At 41.6% G+C, this 25260-nt stretch overlaps 1 protein-coding gene across 2 annotated transcripts in view; it reads right to left on the minus strand.

Annotated features, from left to right (window-relative positions):
• Nucleotides 1-22175: 22175 nt before the first annotated feature.
• The window catches only part of kif16bb (kinesin family member 16Bb), a 29635-nt gene continuing 26550 nt past the window's right edge, over nt 22176-25260 (minus strand). For both annotated transcript variants that reach the window (XM_082557994.1, XM_082557993.1), the window contains one exon: nt 22176-24831. In XM_082557994.1, the coding sequence (XP_082414120.1) occupies nt 22621-24831 (2211 nt within the window). In that variant the 3' untranslated portion in view covers nt 22176-22620. The remainder of the gene's footprint in view (nt 24832-25260) is intronic.

The following is a 25260-nucleotide window of genomic DNA, read 5'->3' on the forward strand; positions in this document are numbered from 1 at the left end:
GATGAGAATGTGACTCCAGAGAGAGGTAAGGTAAGACGACTGTGTGCTGCAGACGCCTACTGCACTAAACGTCCACCATGGCTGGCCCGGATGGCTGTCAACAGGTTTTGTTGTGTCATAATTGTGCAACAGCCACTCAAAATGATGGATACGTGTGCAGATGAGTGTTGTTAGACCACTGGGTTGCATACTCTTGTATTAGTGTAATCACTACATTACAAGCGCATGCTGGCATGGTTGGGCAGTTGAGATCCCAACTTCTTGAAATACAACACATGTTTTTAGAAAGCTGAGCTAAGTTTCACTAACTAGCTAACACAGCATTTTATATAAAGAACATCATTAAGTCAAACATGGTAGTGGTAGTATGACGATGTGGGACTGCTTCGCTGCTTCACGGCAAAACCTGTAAAAGACGCACCAGCCCACCATGTCCATTTCACATGTATGCAGAAGCAGACATACAGTAGCAGCAAAGGGAGATAATATATTTAAAGCCACTACAACTTTTGGATGTGTACACTTCCCATTTTGGAGCGGCACATTGTGAGATGGACATCCTCAGTTCACGCCCAGGAGCTTAGGATCACCTGGGTTATGCAGCAGCACAGTGATCCAGAATACACCAACAAATCCACCTCTGAAAGGTTAAAAAAACAAAACAAAAAAGATTTTGAGTGGCCTAGTCAATGTCCGGACTTAAATCTGATTAAGGTTGTTTGGTATGGCCTTAAAAAGTTTGTTCATGCTTGAAAGCCCTCTAATGTGTGTTGTGGAAGTTTTCCATTTAAATAAAGCCTGCAGATGAGCGGTGAGCGGTAGCTAACATTCTTTAATCCAAACACACAAAGAACATACAACCAAGCTTGAGAGAGCCTACATGACCACGGGGCAGGGTCAGCAGAGTCTCTCTCTGAGCCTAGCATGGCTCTCAGTTAAATACCTTCTCCAGGAACAAAAGGCAGTACACAGTTGTTTCACACCTTAAGGTTCACACTCCCTTGCTACTTCCCAGAGTCCTCGAAGAGACAAAAGACTGGTCCTGTGGAGTTCCTGTTTCCCCCAACATCCTTACTACATCCCCTACCATTTGTCTTAAGTATGAGTGTCAGACATGTTAATACAATAAAATAATGTGATTAATACCCAAGTAAAAGAAATTCTATACATGTGGTTGGATTAAAACATTTCTGCAAAGAAGAGTGGGTCAAAATGTATCCACAGCTACTGTATCTGATAGGCTCATTGCCAGTTATTGCAAACACTTGATTGCAGTTCTTGCTGCCAAGGGGGGCATAACCAGTAGTATGGATGATTTTCCCTTAATAAATGAAAACATCATTTAAAAAAATGTATTTTGTATTTATTCAGGTCATCTTTCTCTAATATTAAAATTTGTTTGATGATCTGAAAACATGTAGGTGTGACAAACATGCACAACCTAAACTATAAGACTAGGAGGACACCGTCAGACTGCTAATCAACATACAAACAAAAAGTTTGTCCTAACAGTGGGAAAAAAAACTCCAAAACACACATATTGTGCTGTTTCCACCAGAGAAGCATCTATCAAATATGGAAACATGATGTTTTAAATATTGTGTTGTGATCATTTATATTTGATAACTCAATCAAAAGCAAGCTTTAAGAAACAGGTTTCCCATCTGCTGGGAAAGGCAAATTTAAAACCAGAAAGTTTCACATGGTGTTAGCAGCCACCGTGTTTGTATTCCTTAACTTGTCGCATGCCAAGCAGATGTCAGCAGTGATTGTCCCCGGAATGGAGACTGTTTAAATTTTAATGTCTTCATTTAAATGTTGCATGTCGGAGCAGAGGGTTCCCTGAACCTGAGCAGTAGGTAGTGTCGGGGGAAACGGCTTCAGCACAGACTCGCTGCTGCGCGCTCGCTCCTTTGCATACAAAATATGTCAACGCTAAAATAACAAACTAGTTAGAAAAAAAAACCCCACTTCTGTCCTACTTTATAACAAACAGTGATGGATTTTCTTGCTTACATACGATTTTTGATGTTAAGCAGCTCTGCAACAACAGGTAAAGCTACTACACCTGCTTCACACTCCAATAAATCATGAACACACACGATAGGGTGGTTTGTGTGTGTTACAGTTGTGCTGATTGACATGTGTAGGAGTTAGCGTCTCGTTAAGCTGCTGTGGGCTGATGTGATTCGCTCCATTCATTCCATTTTACAAATGAAAGCTCTGAGGACCTCTTCTTATATAACCATGAATTACCATGTTCTCTCGCCTTCTTTAAGCTCTCTCCACTTCTCTTATAACTCCACCCACCTTCTCCCAACTCTCTCGCTACACTACAGCAACCCAGTGCCACAATAGCTGTTAACACACCGCAAACAAATTGGAGAGAAAAAAAAAGTGTTAAAAAAACAGCTTTAAAGCTTTAAATCCCAGCGCTAGATAAGCTGTTTTTATCTGAAGTGCAGAGTTTGTCCTTCATGAAAATTCATCGTTCTCACAAGAGGCAAAGGCAACACCATAGGTGAACTAAGCCGAGATAAACACTCTAATTGGGATGAAAATTGACGCCGTTCATTATGGATGCCTGTCTTCAAAGGCGGCGAGAGCCACTGAAATGTTGAAAGGAAATTGACTTGCAGTGTTGCTAGTTTGCTTTGAACATGTGAGAATATGTCGATTAAACTCCACCAGCACAAGACGGTTATGCAGATTCCGTTTGCTGTCGGACCAAAAAAAAAAAGCATGTTTGTCTCGTGGTGATGGCCCCTCGTGACGAAAAGAACAAAACAGAAAGACGAATAATGATTTCAATCTCTTTATCTGGCTTTCTGTTGGTGCTCTAATTATCAACTTGATAATATGCTTCTTCAGGTGATGTAGCAAATTCTCAACGATACTTAAGTTATAGTAGAGAGAAGACTGAGCAGCTCATTGATTAAAGTATAGAGGTGGGTGGATAATCCTAATATCGATATCATGTTAGGTGTGGCTGTGTGCAGACAGGAATAGGACCCAAGGTGCAGACTCCGGAGACAGTCGTGAACTCAAAATGGCTTTAATGTGATACTCAGAATATAACATAACTGAAAAAACTCAAAATAAACTTAAACTGGAGGAATGACAGAACACACAGTAAGGTAAACAGTAGATCGCGACATGGACACAGAGAAACACAGGGCTTAAATACACAGAAGGAGCAATCAGGGAATGAGTAAAAGGAGGGAAACACAGCTGGGACAAATCAGGCCTAACGAGACCAGGGGAAGCAAAACCAGACACATTAACATCAGACATGGACTTCCAAAGTAAAACAGGAAACATAACACAGACTCACAGGCAGGCACTATAACAAAGGGAACAGAGACGTGGAACCAGGGCAGACACAGACACTGACTGGATGTGGGGATACAGCAGACAGGGGAGACAGCAACATGGAACACAGACAGAAAACCAGAACACTAAAACTCTAACCAAACCCCACCCAGAGAACCTAAACTAAGAATGATCCTAAAACCCATAAAGCAAAGCTAGAAAATAATGAAATAACAAAATCAAAGAACCAAAAACACAAAACACTGGGTCAACGAGCCAGGGACCCTAACATATCAACGCTGATATTGGTGTCGATCGATACTAGCATGATAGTGATTTAGTGGTCATTAAAACTGATGATGATGACTCACTACCGAAATTTGCAGAAATCACAACGCACAATTTAACCACCTCTAAGCATGATGACAGCTGTTCATCCGACCTGCTGCACACACACGGGATGTCCGGCTGGGAACCGAAGAAAGCACACAGTCAGGTCTGAAGTTGTTGGTATGAGCATCACTCATGTTTTAGCCAAAGGTTGTTTTATGTTCCACGTTAATCGCATGGGAAGCGACACCCATTAGTACCGGGTATTCAATTAAATTTCAGCAAGAAGCAGCAGGACTGGCGGGTGCAGTCCTGAGAGACTTGCAGCTCGTGAGCACACATCGAGAACATGCCCACCTCCAAGTTGAAGAATATTAAAATTTTGAGGTGGCAGCAGGGGATTTATCTTGTTTAAGCAATAAAAAATTTATACTCTCCTTCAAAGTGACAAGATAGAGGGGAAAAAAATAATTTAGGCAGTGGCGAACAACCCCGGGTACAACTCCAATGTGCAAATTAAAATTTTTGAAAAGTGTCTGAAGTGGCCTTCAAAAAAAAAAACACGAGTGCTCCGAGGGGGGGAAGCAGTTGCATGTGGAACGAGATCATTGAATCCACCGTGAATGCTTTTCGCAGGAGGGTTGCCTTGTCCATTCAGCTCCACAGCAAAGCGTTGGAGGCTGCTGGTGATGGTCACGGTGCTTCAACCTGCAGCTCCAACCTTCAAATGGTAGTAACACATATCTCATGCATTTGTTTTTCTCAATACCATTCATCTCGCTTTAGCACGCGTTTGATCAGCTCTGTAAATATGGGTCAAATCAATCATCTTTTAAACACAGCAGTTCCTGTTACTATGGTGCTGCTAATTGTTGAAGAGGAGCAGGACCGGCTTGGCTTGGAAGCTGTCACTATTTAAAAAAAACAGAAGCATATGTTGCTTTTATGTAAACTTGGAAAGTAATCAGGTTAAATCATTTTTCTTATGATCGGTTTATGAAAAGTTTAAATCATCGCTCGGAAACTGAATTTCTCTTGATGGAGTATTTCTGTTGTGTTTGGGCTTTTAAAATGATTGTATTTGTAATATTAGATGTAAATGCGTCCAGCGAGGCGAGCATAAACCTAGTCCCTAGGAGACTGCTGCATGAGCTGGCATCTTCTGAAAAAAAGTTGCCTTGGGAAAAAGGATAAAAGCTAGGCTATTATCTACCATAGGGATTGTGGAAAACCCATGTAACCTACCCCTGTGGATTCCGGTGAGGTTACACATAGTTATATAGATGTGCACAGCTTTTTGTGGTCAGAAATGGCTGCCACCACGGTACTCATGCTAATAACCAGTGTAGGTTTGTGTACTTGCTCATAGTTTCTATTAAACTTACAATTAGTGCTAACTTGAACTTACAGTTTAAAGTACTTTAATTTGAATGTGCTTCGTAAAAGTGAAATGAATTAAAATTCAGAGTTTAATGGATCCACTTCAGCCCCTCAGCACAAAATACTATAAAGTGTCTGCTCATCACTGCAGCTTCTTTGTAAGACTTTCTAACCAAGCACAGAACTGGCAGGCAGTCTGAGGAGTGAGGCGCGGACTGCAGAGGGCCAGAGGGAGGCCGCTGGCGTCATCACCTTCTTATCACTTTTTGGCTGCACGATCGTGCAAGAAGGATGGGAGAACTCAGGTTGCACAGGTACAACATATACTGCAGAGGGAAAGTGAGAACCAGGACCTTCAACAGGGGTGCCAAACATACGGCCCGGGGGCCAGAATGAGCCCAGCAAAGACTCCAGTTCAGCCCACAGGATGGCATTGGCAAATGTGAAAGAAGGCATAAATTTCAACTTTAAAATATATTTTAAAAAGTTTTACAGCTTTTTCATGCTGAAAAAGACCGTGCATAGGAGATAAGATAGATAAGATACCATCAAAGTAATTAAGCAATAGATAAACATGTAAATTAAAGAAAAGTTAGTTTTTTTTTTTAAAAAAAAGAGCCACCAGAATAATTTACACATTTTTCTTTAGTTTAAGCCCAAAGATTCGTGCTGACATACAAACCTTTCATGTAGAAACCTAAGAAATATTTTTTGTCATATTTAAACAGGGATTAAAGGTGTAGTCAAACTGTTTTCACTGACAGAAAAGGCAGTTTCATCCCTGACCTACAAGAAAGCCCAACAGTAACATTTCACTGCTGTGAAGCAACGGAAACACAGCAGTGAAATTTGGGCACAATAATAAAAAGATTCACTTACTTTTTTTTTTTTACTGTATTGCCATTTCCTTTGCTAAACTGTAGAAGTCTTTAGTAACTTTCACATGTCTCATTATCTGCTTTTTGTCACTATAGTGATTTTGTTATGTCACAGCACTCATCGGGCACATTTTAGAGTGAAACTGTACAAGTCTCTCTCTGTTTTCCCTGCTCCTCACTGAGCAGTAAATTAGGGCTGGGCAGAGCATGTCTCTAATGGTTTTCCCATCATCTTTATAATTCACAGGGGTGGTGTTCACACCTGACTTCATTCCACTGCCGTTTTCAAAACATTGCTTGGTTCAGTGTAAAATAAGTAATTTCACTGGGCTGTGAAACGAATGCGTGTGGTGCGGCTGTGCAGCAGTTAACTTGTTTTGCTGCTTTATGGCTCGAGCTGTTTACAGGCGAGATCAGAAAAAAGCCGTCAGGACTAATGTACAGCCTCGTGTTTAACTGGACACCCATCAGCAACGTCTGCTGATGAGCGTTAGTTAAATTGGCATCATTAGCTGCACGTTGTCGTCATTATCCTATAGGTCAAAGCTTTTATGTTGAGAACCAACCCTCTATTTGGAACACGTGAATAAATGCATGTAGCTTGTTTGAGTGCAGTATGCCCTTTGCGAGGGAGTTACACTGAAACAAGAAATTTAAATGATAATATTTCTTTATGCAGCACTAATAAACTAAGTGCTATTAGGAAAGGAATGACAAAAATGTTGCTCCCCTTTTTACAATTTCAGAAGTAATTATATTTTTTTTTCATGTTGATTTTTTTTTAAACCAGAGAATAACACCCTGAAAGCCTAATGAAAGAAAATGAAAAGCAGCAGCTCTAAAAATCCTCAGTAATTACACTGGACATTAATAAATGCATTAGCTTTATTATGCTCTAACTTTTTGAGCTGTTTGGTTATGCTGATGTTCAAATTCATTATGGCAAAAAAACAAAAACAAAAAAACCTGCCACCTGTAACTTGAAGTTACCACGAAGTGTGGGAATGAATCATCAATGCACGGAAAGATCGAGAACTTGCAAGCCAAGCAGAGGGGAGACCGGGGTTTTCACCTTGGCCATCTAATATGAATGGACTCAAGTATACAGAGACTGAAAAGGATACATTAAGAAAACATTAGGCAAGTTGGGGTTCAATTTAAATCTCTACTTTTCATTTGCCAGTTTTTACAAAGTCAGGTGTCATTTACATGTGCAAACACTTAAACAGATAATAATATATACATTTGTGTGATGGGTTAATCTGCATGTCCCTGTCAGGTGGAAACGGTGCCAATCCTGAGACAAACAATACTGTTTTAACAGGATCCAGGTTATTTCTCAAACTTAGATTTCAAGTCTAAAATGTGGGCGTTTCCACTGGTTTTCTTATTTATTAAATATAAAAACAAAAAAATAACTGCCTCTATTTGCCCTCCTGTGCTGAACCACATTATCAGGTTAATAGCTGATCTCACTACTTACCTCTGCCTACTATACTCTGATGTGTGCATGTTTATGTCAGTCAAAGCGTGGCAGAAACCCCACTTCTCATATTCAGTCAGGCACCAGCAGCTGTAGTGACACAATAGAGCAGTTTGAGGACTGGTAAAAACCTTTATTTATCCAAAAAGTGAAAATCTTCAGATTCAGGAAGTCTTTTGCAAGAGTCTCCTGGGCCACAAATGGCAACTAACATGTTTTCGTCCCATGGCAGAAGAAACCAGCTAAAAACATGCAGAAACTTGAACCATCAGCCCTCTTGCTGTGACATAACTGAGCTCTGACAGAGACACTCAGATCAGTTGCAGATGTTACAGTATTAGAACTATGAGTCCTTCTAACCCAACGCACCACCTTGTTGGTCTGGACACTTATGTCTGCATTTTGGTCTCTCGTTTGCAGACTCAGATCAGTTGACATAAAAGTTGCTGTTTGCTCTATGAACACTCTACGAGTGAAGCAAACAGCTGGTGCCACATTCAAAATTTAAATCAGGTAAGGTCTGTTTGTTTGGGTTTATTTTTTGTGAGCAAAGTTATGACTGCACCTCCGAATTCAGGCTTTGGTCCATGCTTTTATTACTTCACGGCTAGACTACTGCAATTCCCTCTATGCTGGCCTAGATCGTTCCTGTCTACATCGCCTTCAACTGGTGCAGAACGCTGCCGCTCGCCTGTTGACCGGTTCAAAAAAAAGAGAACACATCACTCCGGTTCTCTGCTCTCTCCACTGGCTCCCAGTTGCCTTTAGGATTGATTTTAAAATCTTATTGCTGGCTTTTAAGGTTTTAAATGGCACTGCACCTTCTTACCTGTCAGAACTCCTTAGTACTTATCGCCCCAGGAGATCTTTGAGGTCAGCCGACCTGATGCTTTTAGATGTTCCCAGGTATAAATTAAAGACAAAGGGAGAGAGGGCGTTTGCTGTGGCTGCACCCAGACTGTGGAACAGTTTACCTCCTCACGTCAGACTCTCCAAAAGCCTAGAAACTTTTAAAACCGCTCTTAAAACTCACCTCTTTTCATTGGCTTTTAGAAAGGTTTAATTTATTTGTTTTATATATTTTTATTTTATTTTTATCAGCGAGGTGTTATTACGAAATTGTGTTCTATTGTATTTTTATCTGTATTTACTGTACAGCACTTTGGTCAGCCTTGGTTGTTTTTAAATGTGCTCTATAAATAAACTTGACTTGACTTGACTTGACTTTGCTCTTTCATCGGCTTCTGTGTACTTAGAGGCTGAATTTCACCGACTTTAATGTGACACCAAACAGCTCGAGCAGTGATGGTGCATTTACTATCAGTATTATCTGCTATCAGGGCATCACAGTATAAAGCAGTGGTTTCTGATATCTCTGGCCATTAAACTGTGCTGCTCATGCTAACGTTTTCAAATCTAAACCCGAGGAGGAGTCGGAGCTTCCTTCCTGAGAAATGAACAGAAATGTGCTGTAGGCATTTTATCTGAATAAATAAAAATACTGCTGCTGTAGTGACTAAATCCATTGTGGTAATTCAACACCAGGCTTTATTAGGAATACTAAATCTGTACTACAGACAAGGCCTCAATCAAACCAAGTAACATTATAGCCCACTCTGTATGAAAATGAATCTTGATTATTTTTTGTGTTTATTTGCATGGATCTGTTTTAATAATTCTCCTGAAAACCCCGAAACAAACAGTTCTCAGAGGAGTGATTCTGCTGAATTAGTTTGTCTAAAATATGGTAACTAGCGCTGCCAGTTTAACTACAAGTGTGTTAATATTACATAGTTTTTTGTTGCAAATGGGCAAATTCACAACACTAATCAACAAAACGAGTCACCATCTTAAGAGCTATTCGAATGCTGGCAGAGTCCTGTGCCTGTGTGATTAACCTAACCACTCAGCAGCATGTTGGCCATTGTCAGCACTCTCGGTTGCCAAAAAAGTTGCCACAAACTTGCACTGACAAATAAGTCTAAAATGTAACACCGATTCCAGCCTCTTTTTTTTTGCGTGCTTTTTCTCCTGTTGTCACAGCTGATTGTTGACAGTGCTGCGAAGAATTGCGCTTACTTAATTATTGTTTCCAACAAATTTGAGATTACATCTCGTTGAGAAGCAGATAAGCTTGATTGCTCGAGCATTTCAGCATCTCGCATCTCGCCTGTCACCGCTGATGGAACCTTCGGGGTTCTCTGGTGCCTCCGAGAACTGTTGCCGTAGCAACAGGCTGTAGTCGTAGCAACAGGCTGTAGTATGCATCCAGAATCAGGTTGGTAACTTCAGGTGAATGAAGAGAGGAAAAGTGAATGGGACGCTCCAGTCATCCTGTCCAATTTTCCGCGGCACCGTTTGCGGAGAAAATGCGCAAAAGGGTCAAGTTATGATAGGCTGATGTAATAATAAACTGCATGTGATGATGAAATAAATAAATGCACGGCTGGAATAGTGCACTACAACCATTTCACACTTCACAGGTGAGTAGCAGTGTGGTTATGACACCTCCAACTGATCGTGGTAACAGTACACTACTGCTGGATTTAACTTTTGACTAGGAGCTGCTTTGCTGTGAAAGGCAAATTAGATATATCAGACCATTAGGTGGTGGAGGTGACATGCTCCTCTCTGAACCCACCACCTGTAAGCCACCTTTCCCTATTACAGGGCCGCCATTGCATTCATTTCTCTCTGTGGAAAGTTAACAGTGAGAAACAGCTATCTGCTGTGGTAAGTATGTGTACGTGGTGTGACCCTTAGGTGCACACTGTATGGGTGTTTATTAATTCACAGATAAGGGTGGAGGCCGCTGTTCCTTCCCACTAGGATTCATTATTTTCTGTTCCCAACTCCTGCTGGTTATGTTAATGTATCATGAATTTCCATAACAAAATAGGCATCAAGGTAGGCAGAAAAATCACTCCAGCACAGCATGCAATTTAAATGTGCCATTTCGCAACGAGTCATTCAGCAGTGAAGTGTGGATGGTTACAGACGCGCTAGCAGTCATCATCCCGAGCTACCGCAGGGGAGGGTGGAGGGTAAAGCACAGCAAGTAAGGACATTTGTCAGTGTCCCCTTTGCTTTTTTAAGCACCGTCGTCTTTTGTCCTCTTTAACGCTTCGCTCTCGTTTATCGAATAACTCAAAATATATTCTTCACATTTCATTAAAAGTGAGACTTTTCATTTGTTTACTACGACAGTAATGGGAAAACAATTCAGGGAGCTTAACACTGCTGTTGATTTATTTTGATGATGCATAGCATTAAACTCGATTAATAAATATGATTCATTTAGCATCATTGTCAAATTGTCGAGCCTCCTGGAGAGGTGCTAACAATTCAAGCGAGCTGATTAAAATGACACCAAATGCCTCCTTTCAGGCTTTTCTGTCACAGAACGCCACAGCTTCTCTGCTAGATGCGACTCAAGAAACACCTCAGACTGCAAAATACAGGGAGATTTTCTCATTCGGTGTTAATTGGCTCATTTATTATTTAGAAATGAAAGAACGGGGATTAGAGCAACTTGCCTAACAAAGTTTGGGTCTGTCGGTGCGGAGATGTGACAATGACATTAATGGAGGGAGGCTGGAGTGTCTGCAGACAGTCCATGCAACCCATCTCTCTCTTGTCAGCAGGCTAAACGCCTCCTGCCACAGCTGACAACTTTTGCAATTGATTAAGTCAGTCTTGTTGACAGGACGACACAAGGTCACAATTATGATGAATGCTCTGCTGATTCTTTTAGTATTATGGAAACTCGGGGAAACAGTTGAATCTGCTTTTGTTGAGCGTATGATTATTAGATTGGACAGTCAACATGCGTTAATTCTGCCTGTTCATGCCAGATTTATGAAAATGAAAAAGATTTCAGAGTTTACTTGGATGAATCTTAAACACGTCCCAATGTTGCACATTTCCACACACATACACGCACAGAGGCTGAAGCAGAAGGAATGAAAATTAAATTTCTGGAGCTGAATCGGTTTATTCATCGTACCATTTCATTGTGCATGTATCAGTTCACCGATCTATTAATGTAGTCTGTCAGATAGAAGCTTGGGCCTCTTTCACCTTCAGCATCTGCGCACCTAAATATCTCCCATCGCTCCAGCTCTTCACGGCTCAATACTCTCTGCTCTAATATATATGACCGATCCTTTCAGAAGCCAATTCAGAAGCTAACCACCACATTCCGGGACTTCTATCAGGTCCTGATAACGTGAGGTTTGACCATCTGTCAGCGCTGTGACTGCTGGCTATAAACTTCACGCTCTGTCTTTTTATTCATCTGTTTCTCAGAGGAGAGATGCAGCCGGCGCCCGAGAGCCACAGGCGGAATCAGAGACGAGAGAGAAATCAATTACTGCCTTTGCCTCCGCCTAAAACAAGCCGTGTCGGAGACCATCTACAAAAGGAGGACAAAAGGGGCCAGTGGCCCCTCAAACTCTCAAACCTCAGGAGACGGGGCGGAGAGCATCCTGTCACGAGCTCTGACACACAGCCATCACTGCCACCGGTGCAAAATAGGCCCCTGTCACACCTCAAAATGGGATCCAGCCACTTCATGTGCAATCAGGCCTGTATCAGTGATTGATGACCACAAAGAAATAGGAGAGAAAACTGAAACAATTTTGAAAAGTACTCTTTACAAAATAAGAATACTACTAGCTACTACTTTTCTAGAGTTATGAAAAGAATGTGCTGCCATTAAAGAAATTAATAGCCGTGTGTCTGTTTGTGTCGTTTGTTTGACCTTTCGTTCTGACATTACCGGTTATATATTTGATAATTTAGTATACAATGGATTTACCTTCAGAATGACTATCTGCCACAGCCAAAGCCTATTTATCTGTCTGACAGCCAGAAAATAGCTCAGTTTTGAGACAGCGGTAATAATATAGTCAAAACATCCAGAGCAGGGTTTGACATTAAATTTGTCAGCATGAAAGCTCTTTTTCATGTGTTAATGTTTCTCTGTTTTGCATAAAATAAGTCCCTGAACTGCATGTAAGGAAGCTGAAATTAACTAAGAGCCATTAGAGAAAGGAAACGTCTTCAAATATCTTTTTTTTTCTTGCTGAAAGAAGCTCTCGAATTCAGAATGACCGCAGAATCTGCAATCATAATTGCTAAGTGAATGAATACAAGTCCAGAATGCAGAACTCTTTAAATAAAACAGGAAATCTGTACTGAAAAAGTGAAAGCCTTTATTCCACAGTTACTACTGAGCCCTTATTGCTCCAAACACTGAAACCTAATTCTTCCAGCACCCTTGTCCGGGAGCCAGAGAGTTAAGCAGCGTGATCCTCACTAAAGTCGAGCCACAGAGATATGGACTCGATACCATTCCTTTATTTTCTACACCCACATGTTCCAAACAGCTGGTAAGGCCAGAGACAAAACGCAGCATCTGGCAGGGGAGACTGTGGACCCCTTGCCACGGCGTGCATTTGTGTCTGTCTGTCTTGGTATGTGCAAACGGAATGGGTGTGTGCACGGCGTCCACAGAGAGGAGATGTGTCACAAATCGCTGCTTCCATCCACGCGCCAGGGACAGCGTGCCCATCAGCTTAGCATGATTACGGGCATGAGAGAGGCTCAGATTGTGGGATGCTGGAGCGTGAAGGCACTGGAGAGGAACAGAGAGGGACGTGGCAGGGCCAGAGAGGAGGGCTGGAAGAATGGAGGGGAAGCCCAGCTGGCGGCTGCTTCTAATTGGGCTGAGCAGGTTTCCATGGCTGACCAGACCCATATGCAGTGCGGATCTAAAGAGAGAGAGGCCCGCAAACAAAGTAGCAGGGCAGGCCAGGCCGTTGGGGTGGTGGAGAGGGGGGGGGGCGTAAAGCGGGCAGGGGGGCGAGAGGCTGGTCACACTCCAGTCGTCACAGCCTCTTTGTGACGGGGGCAGAAAGAGCCAGCTGTCACCCCCTGACAGGAGTGCACGCACACACACACACACACACACACACACACACACACACACACACACACACACTCCTCGATGTGAACTGATAACACAGGCTCAGTGAACACACAAAACAGAACAAAACAGAACACAACAAAAACAACACACTTATGAAACAACTACTTTAATCAAGGCATCCGGCACTTACCGAGGGAGTAAATGAATAGGACGAATAGGACACACACACACACAAAAACATGAAAGAAAAGGACCTGATGAGAAGAACCAGGGGGTATGAATGTTTCGCATTCTTCCTGCCGGATATTTACTGCATGCCATTGGAAACAATTAGAAGTGATTAAAACGGAGGTGAACTGACAGGGATGGTGTCGATTCCCCTGCCTCCACCAAGCTACTACCCACCATGGCTGGTAGATGAGGGTACTAGTGCATGTCCTGCTGAGGGGAGGGGGGCGAATCGATTCCCTTCACACTCTCAGCAGCATTAATTAATGATCTGTTCTCTGTATTGTACAGTGACTGGCTGTCATGCTATACCTTCTCTCCTAGCTTCGCTCCACTCTTCCTCTCCTGAGTCCTCTTCCTTCCTCGCAGGCTACGTCCTCCTTTCATTTTACAAAGACATAACACAACGCAGATGCACTTAAACACAAACGCTGACACAAACAATAAATGTTCCAATAAGGATTAAAATATTGAAACTGAATATATGTTTGCATGGAACATAAATTCTTGGAGCGTCATTCACAGGCCTTTGTTTTTATTTATTTGTTCCTTTTACAACCAAGCAGATGTCTGGAGGGCAGACCACAATCATGTTTATGAGAAGGGAGAGGGAGAAGAGGCAGCAAGTCAAGTCTAGAGACCTGCGCGGCTCACTGGTGCCCCCTACTGTATTAATAAGGGTACTTGGCACACAGTGCACTACATGCTCAGCTTTAATGGGGACCCAAAAAAGGGGGGGGGGGAAAACAAAAAACGCATTCTTGATATTTTCTTATAGCCTCAAGTCTGCAGATTGATTTCTCTGTTCACAAACGTGTCAGCACTTTCTGTGTGGATACAAAAAACACACATTCAGAGAATATGCATAACAAAAGTAGGCAGACATGTTTGGTGTTCTATCAACATCCTGCAGCCCTTTGACACTGGAGTCGGGTGTTTTAAGAATCCAATAAATCTGAAAGTTTTCAACTATGACTCAAGAAGCTTAATTATATGTGAAGCACCTTTATTGCATTTTATTCATACCCACTCCTACTGACGCGAGTGGTTAGGCGAGGAGCTAGAGGAATAAGAAGAAGTGACTGCAGGAGTCTCCAGGGGGCTGAGAGAGACGGTAAACTAAGCCATGAAAAAAAATCAGATCACCTTGAATTTGCATAAACAGTCTTCAAACGGCTGCACGGAGGGTATAAGTGTTAGCCATCCAAGCCTGAATAACTCCCAGTCGTGGATTAGTATTGGGTTCACCCAGGTCATTTAACACTTAAGACAGTCTCCGGGGAGCCTATTCATGTTGGACAAATTGTTTTGCCTTTACTGCAGCTCTGCGATGTACACGGGTGTTCGGAGGAGTAATTTGCCTCCTGTATTGAGGGACACTTTGCACCCTGTTCCTTCCACTGAGACAGCAGCGCCGTATCAAAAAATAAATTAAACGGAGGCACAAGCAACACCAGCACCAATTACACAGAAATAGTAACTGCATGGGTTAAGGACACGGAGAATAACGAGTGAATGTGTTGGCTTTCCTTCTTTCGGCTTTAAGACAAGCACACGTCAGATGAAACATGGAACACAGACCTTAATGAACCTAGTGAGGACTTGGAGGTGGACATAGCTTGTCAAGTTAAAGGAGGAATGAGAAGGTTATCAAGAAACTGTGCGCGTGTGACCTGCAGAAAATTGCTTTTGTTGGCTAAGAGTCAGTTTAGTTTGGCTTTATGACACTGTAGAGAACAGGAACATACATCCCTTTAGCATCCTGCCAAGTGGGATTTACTGGGTGTAAACACACTTCCTGTTTGGCACAGTGCAATCATTTGAAAACACGAAGGACCAAGATATGCTGAATGGTCAAGCATGTTATTTTGCTCCCTTTTTCTTTGGTCTCATTTGCATCAGGTGAGCCAGCAATACTTCTGCTATCCAGTAGCAATCATTATCCCTGCAGAAAAACATTTGCAACAAAATGCATCCCCAACTGAATACAGTAGGAATGTAAAATAGATTTGTTGCAAACTAATTATGCATTTCCCATGCAATTTATAACACAGCAATGCCTGCAGTAACACTTAACTTCTGGAGTATGATTAATAGCACCACGCTGGAAGCTGGAAGACTGGAAATAGTAGGTGTGGAGAAGGAGCTCACATCGCCAGCATCAGCAGTCTAGACCCACTCCTTCTGTCACCACTCTCACCCCGCTTCCCATAAAAGTAAAATGCAGCAGGTTTGGAAAACAGCCTTGTCCTGTTTGTCAGAGGGCTTGTCGTAAATATCGTGTTTGTCAGGGCCCCACAGCAGAAAGCTTTGGTGATAGCAGTCATCACCACCATGCCACTTCATCTGCTAGTGCCAGCCTCACTTAGTGCGAACGATTGTTTCAGATAGTGCTAATTTGTGGCACTGCAAGGTGATAATCCTTTACTTACAGCCTCAATGATTTTTTTCTCTTCCAACTCGCAGTGTGTAAATGACAACAGCAGAGCTTTGATAAGGTTTTTGATCAATACCATTATGAACGTTTTTTTCCCCCCTTCAGTGTGTAATTACATTAAAAAAAAATCTAATTCACCTGCTCAGCAGCGGAGGACAGTTACGGTTTAATAGAAAAAAAAGCAATCATAATTTTGTCAAGCTAAATTATAAAGCACTACTATCAGCATCTCTTGCATTGGTAATGAATTAACTCAATTTCTTTTGGAAATAATTAAGTAGATCACTCATCTCTTTTGTTAATATGTGGCTTTATTATTTGTTTCAATTACCGCCCCGTAGGAGCCATGACACAGATTTATCAGTGTTGTTGCAGTTGGCTGCTTGGTGGCTCATTATTTGATGACCTGTATTTTTCCCAGCTATACTTTAGTCATGTATATTGTTGGACCATGAAACTGAGCTATACGCCCGATTTAAAATCACGTCATTGAACAACAGTCCTCGCCACTAGCGTACGCGTGACGATAGTATTTATCACATCGTTCAGTGTCTTCCTTAATTCACATTTGTAGCTGAACCAGCTGATGTTAAGATCTTTGCGAGGCCAGGTTTGCACTCGTCAGCCACCAAGGCAGTAAGCTTTATTGCATCTTTGTACCTGGGAGAAAGAAGATGAATACAGTTATTGACCAGAACTACGATCATGCAGTACTGAAGACTGTGTTCCTAAGGGGCAGTACAGCATTTATAGTTTTACACTAGTCTACTCTATTTCCAGCAGGATAAACACAAATCTTTCGCCTTCATTTATTCTGAAATGAACAGCGAGATCCTGTCCCATCTCCACAGACACAAATGAGACTCCCGAGCAGAGACCTCAAGGTCAGGTCACCATGCTCCAGAAAGGCTCCACTGAGCATAGCATTTCAGACTTCACTAATAGAAAAATCCATAACAAACACAAATAGCAAAAAAGCGCATTCTTTATTCTTGGGTGGTTTACATGAAGCCACCGCAGAATTGCCTGGACACGCAAACAGGGCTGTTTCAACTTCGTGCTACTTCAATCAGATGCAGCGCGACACAAACAAAAATCCTGTTAAAAGGACATCCCTGCCTCTTCTTATGAACATTATGCTAACCCACCAGTGCTCCACTGACTTCAGCCCAGATTGAATCACCATTATAATGGCAACGACACTGACGTTTGCCCGCTAATGAATCTAGAAGTCGAAATAGAAGTGTCATCTTTCCAAATGAAATATGCTGACATGACACACACATACAGACAGCTGCACCATGTGACCGTCAGCCATTCTTCTCATCATTCACTAATCCCTCAGCTTATTTACAACGAGCTGACTTTTTGACTGGAGACTCATAAACCGCAGGGATGCGATCGAGCTTTATTGAAGGGCACGCGTGTGAAATATCATTTTCCACGCACCAAACACAACAGGAAACTCCTAATAAGAGACACACATTAACACTTCAAATGTCTGTGATCATTGCAAGCCCATATAATTTACCCTCTAAAACGGTCTTTTTCATTGCCTTATATTCATTTATTTTGTCTTATATGTGCAAAGCTCTTCAGTTAACCACTCATGAATATCTGAAAATCTCTCTTTTTCCAACTTTTATGAGAGTCTTCAGAAACTCCTCTAAAAGTGCAGCCACTCAGAGCAGCTCCTCTTCTCTGTGACCCGCTGCACAGCACCTCCATCTCCTTTTATTAGAACATGATCAGAAACTTTCAAGGTCTCAAAAGACTTCACTGCCAGCAGCAGAAAAATATGATCTGGGCCGCCGTTTTAATATGTCAGCTTGTACACGGCACATTTAGGGGGGGAAAGAGTTGCACAACAGGTGGCCATACAAGAAAATCGTTAAGTTGAAGCTAATTAGCAGTGAGAGTAATCTTTTTATTTGTGTATTGAAAACTAAATGAGCTTACTGTATAACAAAAATGGTCCCTGGAGCAATTAAAAACACAGATGAACATCTTAAATAGTCACTTGAGGAATATTTTGGCAATAAGTGTTTAATCGGTTCTTCTTGAGCTCGTATATTAACATCTACGGTGTTTGTTTTGTTATGCCATCGCAAGCACTGATAAGCTCTAAAGTCTCTCTCCTGTTACCTGTGCCAGTCATTTTGATCAGCAGGGGCTAAGCTTGGTTATTCATGTGGCCAACAGTTTAACTACACACCATAAAGTTCAACTGTACTGCCGTGATACAGAAATCAAGACTAAATTAAACGTTTTCGCTCCACTGCCAGTTTTCTAGCCTTAAATATTATCAGAGTGAGCAGTGACTGAAATGCTAGCTTTTACAAGTCAAATTTAAATGTCACATTTCATCGCAAACTTTAAAATTAACTTTGACATCTAATAAATTAAGAATGCATGTTTTATAAGCTCAATGAAAAGCTGATTTTTTTTTTAAAAAAAACCCAAAATTCATGCTTTTGCCTGGAGGTCTGGTTAAATCAAACTTTAAGTGTTTTTCCACTTCTTGTGTATAGACCAGAACTGTCACTGGACTATTAGCCATGGCGGTAAGGAAGCCTCTTATGGAAGTGCCGGGTACAGTCACAATCAACAGATGGCGAGCACTGTCTCTTCCCTCCCCCTGGGGCAACAGTAAAATTGAGCTTGTGAAATCTGTCACAATCCATGGTGGTAAATGTCTCGCAGTTCCTGCAAATGCTAATGAAGCTCATGTGAGGTCCAAAACCGAGCAGGGGTGGGCAGGGAGAAATGGAGCCCAATTTAAAAATGACACTGTGTGACAAACTCATTCTTCTAGAGGGCAGAGAGTTTTCTATGGCCCGCGGACACACAGGCACAAATGAGCGCAGTCGAAAGTTGCCAGTGACATTCAGGTCACCATTGTGTCCGTTTCCTTTGAGATCCACCCCCCTCCCAACATGTTCCATCAAAAGCCTGGATAAAACCTGCCATTACAGGCAAACACTAGACTTCATTAGATGGCAGGATGGTGACAGAGTTAAGTACATTGCCCTCCTATTGAGTAACATGAATTTAAACAAGCATGGATGCACATACTGGACACAGACCATCACTCAGCTGGATTGAACTTGAAAAACAAAATGTCACCCTTCAAAAATGGCACTGAAAGGACTTTTTGTTTTTAAATATACTAAACATATCCAGATTTCCCACTGCTTCACATGCCCACACTGAGTTAATTATAAAAAGTTCAGTGTTTTAAGCTACTTTTTCAAAGTATCAGATCAATGAGAAGTCCTCCAAGGATAAATAACATGAAAAAATGGTGAGCACTGAGGTGCAGATGAGTGATTGGGTAAATATGTTAATGTACATTATAAATGGAGCATCTTTTATTGAAAAAAAAAAGTTAAACAAATTTAATGATTTTCACTGAACTAAAGTCTCAAGATTTTTCTCTTAAGGGAACTTAAGCTAAGGATAAGAAACTTTACTTAAGCAGGTTCCATGAATCGCATTTTGTTACTTGTGCCCATTTAATGGATACATGTGATCTCAAAATCCGCCCACACCTGCTTCACCTTCCCTTTGATATAAAACCCAGCATAATAAAAAGCTCGAGTCCAGAACAGTCAAAGACTTAAAGTGAAAACATAACTTTTTGGAAGACTTGACAGATGATCAGAGTCAGACATTTATTATTTAGCCATTTAATAGTGAGCGTGTGCAGCACAAATTTAAATACTCCTAAGATATATACCTCATACCCATCATTAAATCATCAGCATGATAGCATGAAGGTGTATTAACAACCAAAAGACAACCAGCCCTGATATTACAAACATCATTGTGTCATTACAACTTTTGCACTGAGGTAGCTAGCAGCTAGCCTGAGCAGTTCAGAGTAATATCACCAGCCACAACCAATTTAAGTCAGTCAGTGCCCAGTAAGAAAGTCCCAGACTTACATACCGGAAGGTGTATAGTTAAAGTTAGAAACGTGATAGTGAAACATGGATGTGTTTTTTCTTCTTAGTTTAAGAAAATGCTTAAGTAGCCAAACAAGCAGCTTTAAAAATCACCAGAGTACACGGGTAAAGAAATGTCTGGCCTTCAAGCACCGCATGCTTGCAGTAGCACTCCTACTAGAGCCAAGGAAAGGCAAATCAAATCCTGTACTCGCCTAATTTTATGCATGTCTGCATCACTGGGTAGACATGAATACAGTTTTGATCCTCTGTGTTTAAGGTTATTGTAAATTACCTTCTTTTTTTTAAAAGCACTTTGGAAAATAACAGTTGGCACTGTATTTATTTCAAGGTTTTACAGGTTGGTTTGCAATAAAAAAAAACCCAAAAAACCCCAAAAAACACCAACTTTATCAGTATTCGATGCTGATCTGTTAGCCTGTTTTCCAAAGGCACGCTGTTAATACCAGGTTAAATCTGCAAACCAGCTTCTCCAACAGATTGTTTATTGGCTTAACAAGATGTTTTCTTATTCAAGAGTATCCTAATTTGTAAGTGGGAAACAGACTCTCCAGGCAACAGAAACTAAAGGAGATGGGGGTAGTTTGTCAGAGAGAAACAAATTTAATTATTAAAAAAATTATATAAACATCCTCAGGACCAATTTAGCACCATGCAGTAGGGTAAAAACGAGTCTCCAAAATCTGAAAAACAAAACAACTCAATCGAACTACTGGGGCTACTGTGGGGCTGGAAAGATCAAAATAGCCTTAAAGATTTAGCCCGTTACAGCTAAGCAGTGTCCAAACTGCCTATAGGTCACGTTCTCATGATTCTAAAGGAGGTGGTAAACAAATTACACTGTTATGTGCCGTCAATCGTGGTGCGTTTTAAGGCCGGAGAACCCAGTAGGACATCACACTATAATCACTAGACATTCAAAGCCTGTCAGTGGGAAAGTATCAGCTGTCAGAGTGAGTGCTTCCTTTAACCAGGCTGTGCACAACAAGCGCTCCTGTCCATTGATAGACAAACACGCAGCGATAGTAGATTAGCCGTGTTTCATGATTAACAGAAAAATACGTGATTAAAAAAAGAAAATTTATCCAGATGCAACTTGCCTCTCAACTGTCAATCCTGAAGAATTACATGAAAACCAAAAGAGGCATCCTGCACAATACAGATGCAAGGTTATTCAGATGTCAGCCAAATGCTGCGAGGAGGAAACCAGCCCACATTAAACATGGAAAAGCACAATAATGAGTACAGTTCCCCAAATTTTAATAATAAGTGTTATGTGATACTGGATGGAGAATTTATTTTAAAGCCATTATCAGATTTTGGCAGAATTTATTAACTAATCTGCAAGAGGAAAGTCTCAATTTGCAGTTTAATGTAAACTAGTCATAACCTGTGACAATATTTGCAATAAATTAGCCTTGATCTAATGTGAAAATGTGTAAATGAAAATCCTCAACACTAATCTTTGTGTGGCATGTAAGAAACAAGCCTCATTTTCAATACATGAGATTATGATCAGTGTGCCTTTTGCGTTTTATTCGCAAGAAAGTTTGATATACACTAGATCGTTTGAATGCTAATTAACTGTCAAGCAAAAAGGGAGAAAATCTTTTACATCCCCGAGCTTTCATTCTGGTCCAATCCGCTTTGCTACAAGGTGTGAGGAGTTTGAGTCGAGCCCAAATCTCCATCATTCATGCTGGAGCAGACAAGGGGATTGATTGCACTATATTGCCCCTGCAATTTTCCTTCTTGGATGGGGTCACTCAGTCAAGAAAAGGAGCACAATCTTTGGTTTTAACCCTTGAAATGTGATTTAAACTCGAGTTCTTTCCCGGAGAAACAGCATGAGCAACCCATCTGTAATTTTAGTTCTTCTACAAGGCTTGTCATCAAGTGCACAGTGTTGACTGGCAGAAGTAAAACCATTGACCAATTGTACAGGTAGTACAAATACAACTTGACCTCAGAAACCGATTGCTCAGTTGCAGTGGAGACTCTTACATCCAGTGGGGGCACAGGTTTATGCAAAGTAAAGAGACTGGGCCGAAAGTGAAAATGAGTCAAAAAGAGCCAAAAAGAGATGATAGGAAGACAAAATGACAGACTTTAAAGGAAGCAATAAAATGCATCAAGCTATTTTTGCTGTCTGCATTTCAAGTCTCAACCATCAGAGCTCATCTGCATTTTAAGTGGTAAAAAAAAACAAACTCCGATTTTACTTTAACATATGCAGGGATTTATTGAAAAATTTAAAATATTAGAATTTTGAAAATGAATAATAAATACACAAACAATGCAAGTCATCTTAAGAATTTGGTCACATGAGACATTTAAAAGGCTTCAAAAACATTAAAATGTCTATTAAAACAAATGAAACTGCTAAGCACACTTCTTTGATCTTCAGTGCTAGACCTTCAAACTATTTTCTAAAGACATCAATGCAAGAACAAAGAAATTCAAGCGTTTTAAAGATAAAATCTTCCAAGTGCCAAAGTCACGCAACATTAATATCACAAAATTTAAAAAAGCAAACTTCAAACTTCACATTTTCATTATAATTTCATAGCGAAAAAAAATGATTCTTTGCACTATCTGCTTGGGATGCACTTTTGCTCCCTGTGAGTGAGTTTTCAAGCTGGGCTGTTCATTACTGGCCGTTCAGTCCTTGATCAGACATTTGACAAGTGATTAATCAGGCGGGCGGCCTCAGTGGAGCAACTGAAAGTTAATTTCCACACTTCTGCATGCGGAGATGAATTTAAAGCATGTGCACTCAGGGTAGCTGCCTTAGTCACGCTTTCAGGGTGACCCCTGCCCTGTGCTTTTGCAAAGATTACATCCAGCCTGACAGGCCGGTTCTCGTTTTCGTCGTGCACCAGTATGCAGCGAACATCCGAGCACCACCGAAGAGTTAAGCCGTGGAAGTGGGGACGGCAGGGAGCTGTGGTGACAGAGTGTGAAAGTGAGTGACAGACAGCATCCTCTCGTACCAGACCGAGGTGTGTATCTGTAAGTAAAAACTGAGCCACGTGCTTACTGTGGGTACTAGGACTGATATGCACTGCTACACTTGTGTAAAGTTTCAGCTGCACCTCTCCCAGAGTGGTTTCGTGATTCATATTACAATGAAGAAGGTATATCAGATCGGCAAGACTCTTCTGAAATTGACAGCAAACCCTTAAACCAGCATCCAGCAGCAGCTCAGGTACACTGACCCACCAGCCTAAAGACATCTCTGCTAAGTTTCCATGCAGCAGTGGGTGCCGAGGTACCCTGCAGTCCCCAGGGCAGATGATATTAAGTATGGCCCTACACAACAACTGAGTATGCTTTTGACTGTAGGTATAGACAACAAGGACGCTTTCTTCTGTAGCACTTATCAAACGCAGACTTTGGCCTGCTAGGCCTATCTGAATGTCCTTCAACTGACACAAAGGGAGGTGATGGAACAAAACTAAGAGACCAGATTCAGAGGTTAGTGTGTAAAGCGCAGATTCCATCAGGATCAAGAGGGCAGACTGCGGCTCTGGTTTGTTGCATTTAGCTACGTTCAGCCAGTAGAGAGTAAGAATCTTCTGAGTTGGGAGGCCTGAAGTGGAGATGACAGACTGTAGATGGTCCATCATGCTTTGGGGTGGCAGATTTTGCAGGTTTGCAAGGGAATCAGGAAATTTTATCAACGTTTGAATGAAAATTTGAACTGTTTTTGAGTTTTTAAGTTCACAGGTAACCTCTTTCACACTGCTGTGCTTCAGTTGCAACCGCTTTGTAATAAGTTCATCTCCTTGTTTCACATTACCATCAACCATGTTTCGTGTTGACTCCATATCCCACATACTTTCATTCCTTTTCAAGATATCCCCTGAGACAAGCTGTACATCATTTGGCAATTCATCAGCCTTACTCAGGGTTTGTGTTGGTGTCGGGACAGGGAGTTGTGCGTTTTCAGGATTAATGCAGCCTTGAATCATCTGAGCAGCCTCCTCAGACTGAAGGAGTTGAATTATATCCATCTGGACCTGCTGTATGAGAGGCAGCTCTTTCACCAATGAAAAAATGTGACTGTCCTTTAATAGAGAGAAGATAAAGCTGCTTCTAAATGTGGAGAAGACATGGCTGTCCCTTAAAATAGACAGAACACTGCTTTCTCTTACCAGAGAGATAAAATTGTTTGACCAACGAGCCCCAACAGGTTGAAATCTGAATTCTGTGACTTGCTGCAATACAGTGGAAGAGCTCCAAAGCAGACGTCCTGCATCCTGGACAATCCAAAAAACTCTGCTGAACAAAGAGCTCAGCTTCAGATTCTGAACTGCAGCTGCTGCAGCCTTTGTCGCACACACTCCAGGGATCTTCTCTAAATTTTCAGATTCATCCATCTCTCCACAGCTACACTCCTTCGTGATGGTGGTTTCTTTGGGTGGACAAAAGCCTGTGTGACTGTCAAGAGGCTTTGTGTCAAGCTGAGAATGAGTGTTGCTCTGTGGGAGGATAGACATGGAGCTGGTTCCTCTGCTGCTCTGCAGGTGGGACATGCCACTTAATGAGCTCCCACCAGAGCGAGGTCTCCCCTTGTAGCAGTCAGTGCCATCATCTTGGATCTCATTAGCATTTCCCTCTGGCTTTGTGCCACATCCATCACCCAGGCCCAGGACACTTGTCTGCTGGAGGTTGGCATCCCCTGACCAGCCCTCTTCTCCCTTACAGCTTGCAACTTCAGTCCCACTTTGAGCTTTCCTCTCAGACCTGAGCCCAGGCCCTGATTTATGACACAAGTCCCGCTCCTGGCCATCCCTGGCGCTTACTCCATTCTGCAGGTTCTCTCCATCCGATTCAAAACTACCGTGTGAGATGAAACGTCTTCTAGGTAGCCCAGTGTCCTAGTTTACATTGAGTATGTGGAAAACAAAAGGACATTTTTAAAAATGACTTTCAATAAACTCTCTTAAAACATGTGTATTCATTTATATCTGAATCGAGACATGCATAGGAAAACAAACTGAAGAACACCGCATTAAGAAGCAAATATAGAACAAGTGTACTCTCATTGCAAAATGCTTTCACGAAATGAGTGTCATTTTCTTTGAAACCTCTAAAGGAAAGTTTAATAGGCATTAAATATGTGCATAATAAAAAAGCAAGAGAAAGTATTTCATGGCTCATAAAAATCTATATTAAGCCTGGCTGGAGAGGGGGTGGATATTGACATTTGCTCTGACACTAAAAAGGGACTAGAACTTCAGTTGTACAGCGACGATATAGCACTGCATTAAACAAAAACTGCAAATCCAAGTCTCACTATTGGTACA

Source organism: Aulonocara stuartgranti (assembly GCF_965226115.1).
Source record: "Aulonocara stuartgranti genome assembly, chromosome: 13".
Classification (NCBI taxonomy): domain Eukaryota; kingdom Metazoa; phylum Chordata; class Actinopteri; order Cichliformes; family Cichlidae; genus Aulonocara; species Aulonocara stuartgranti.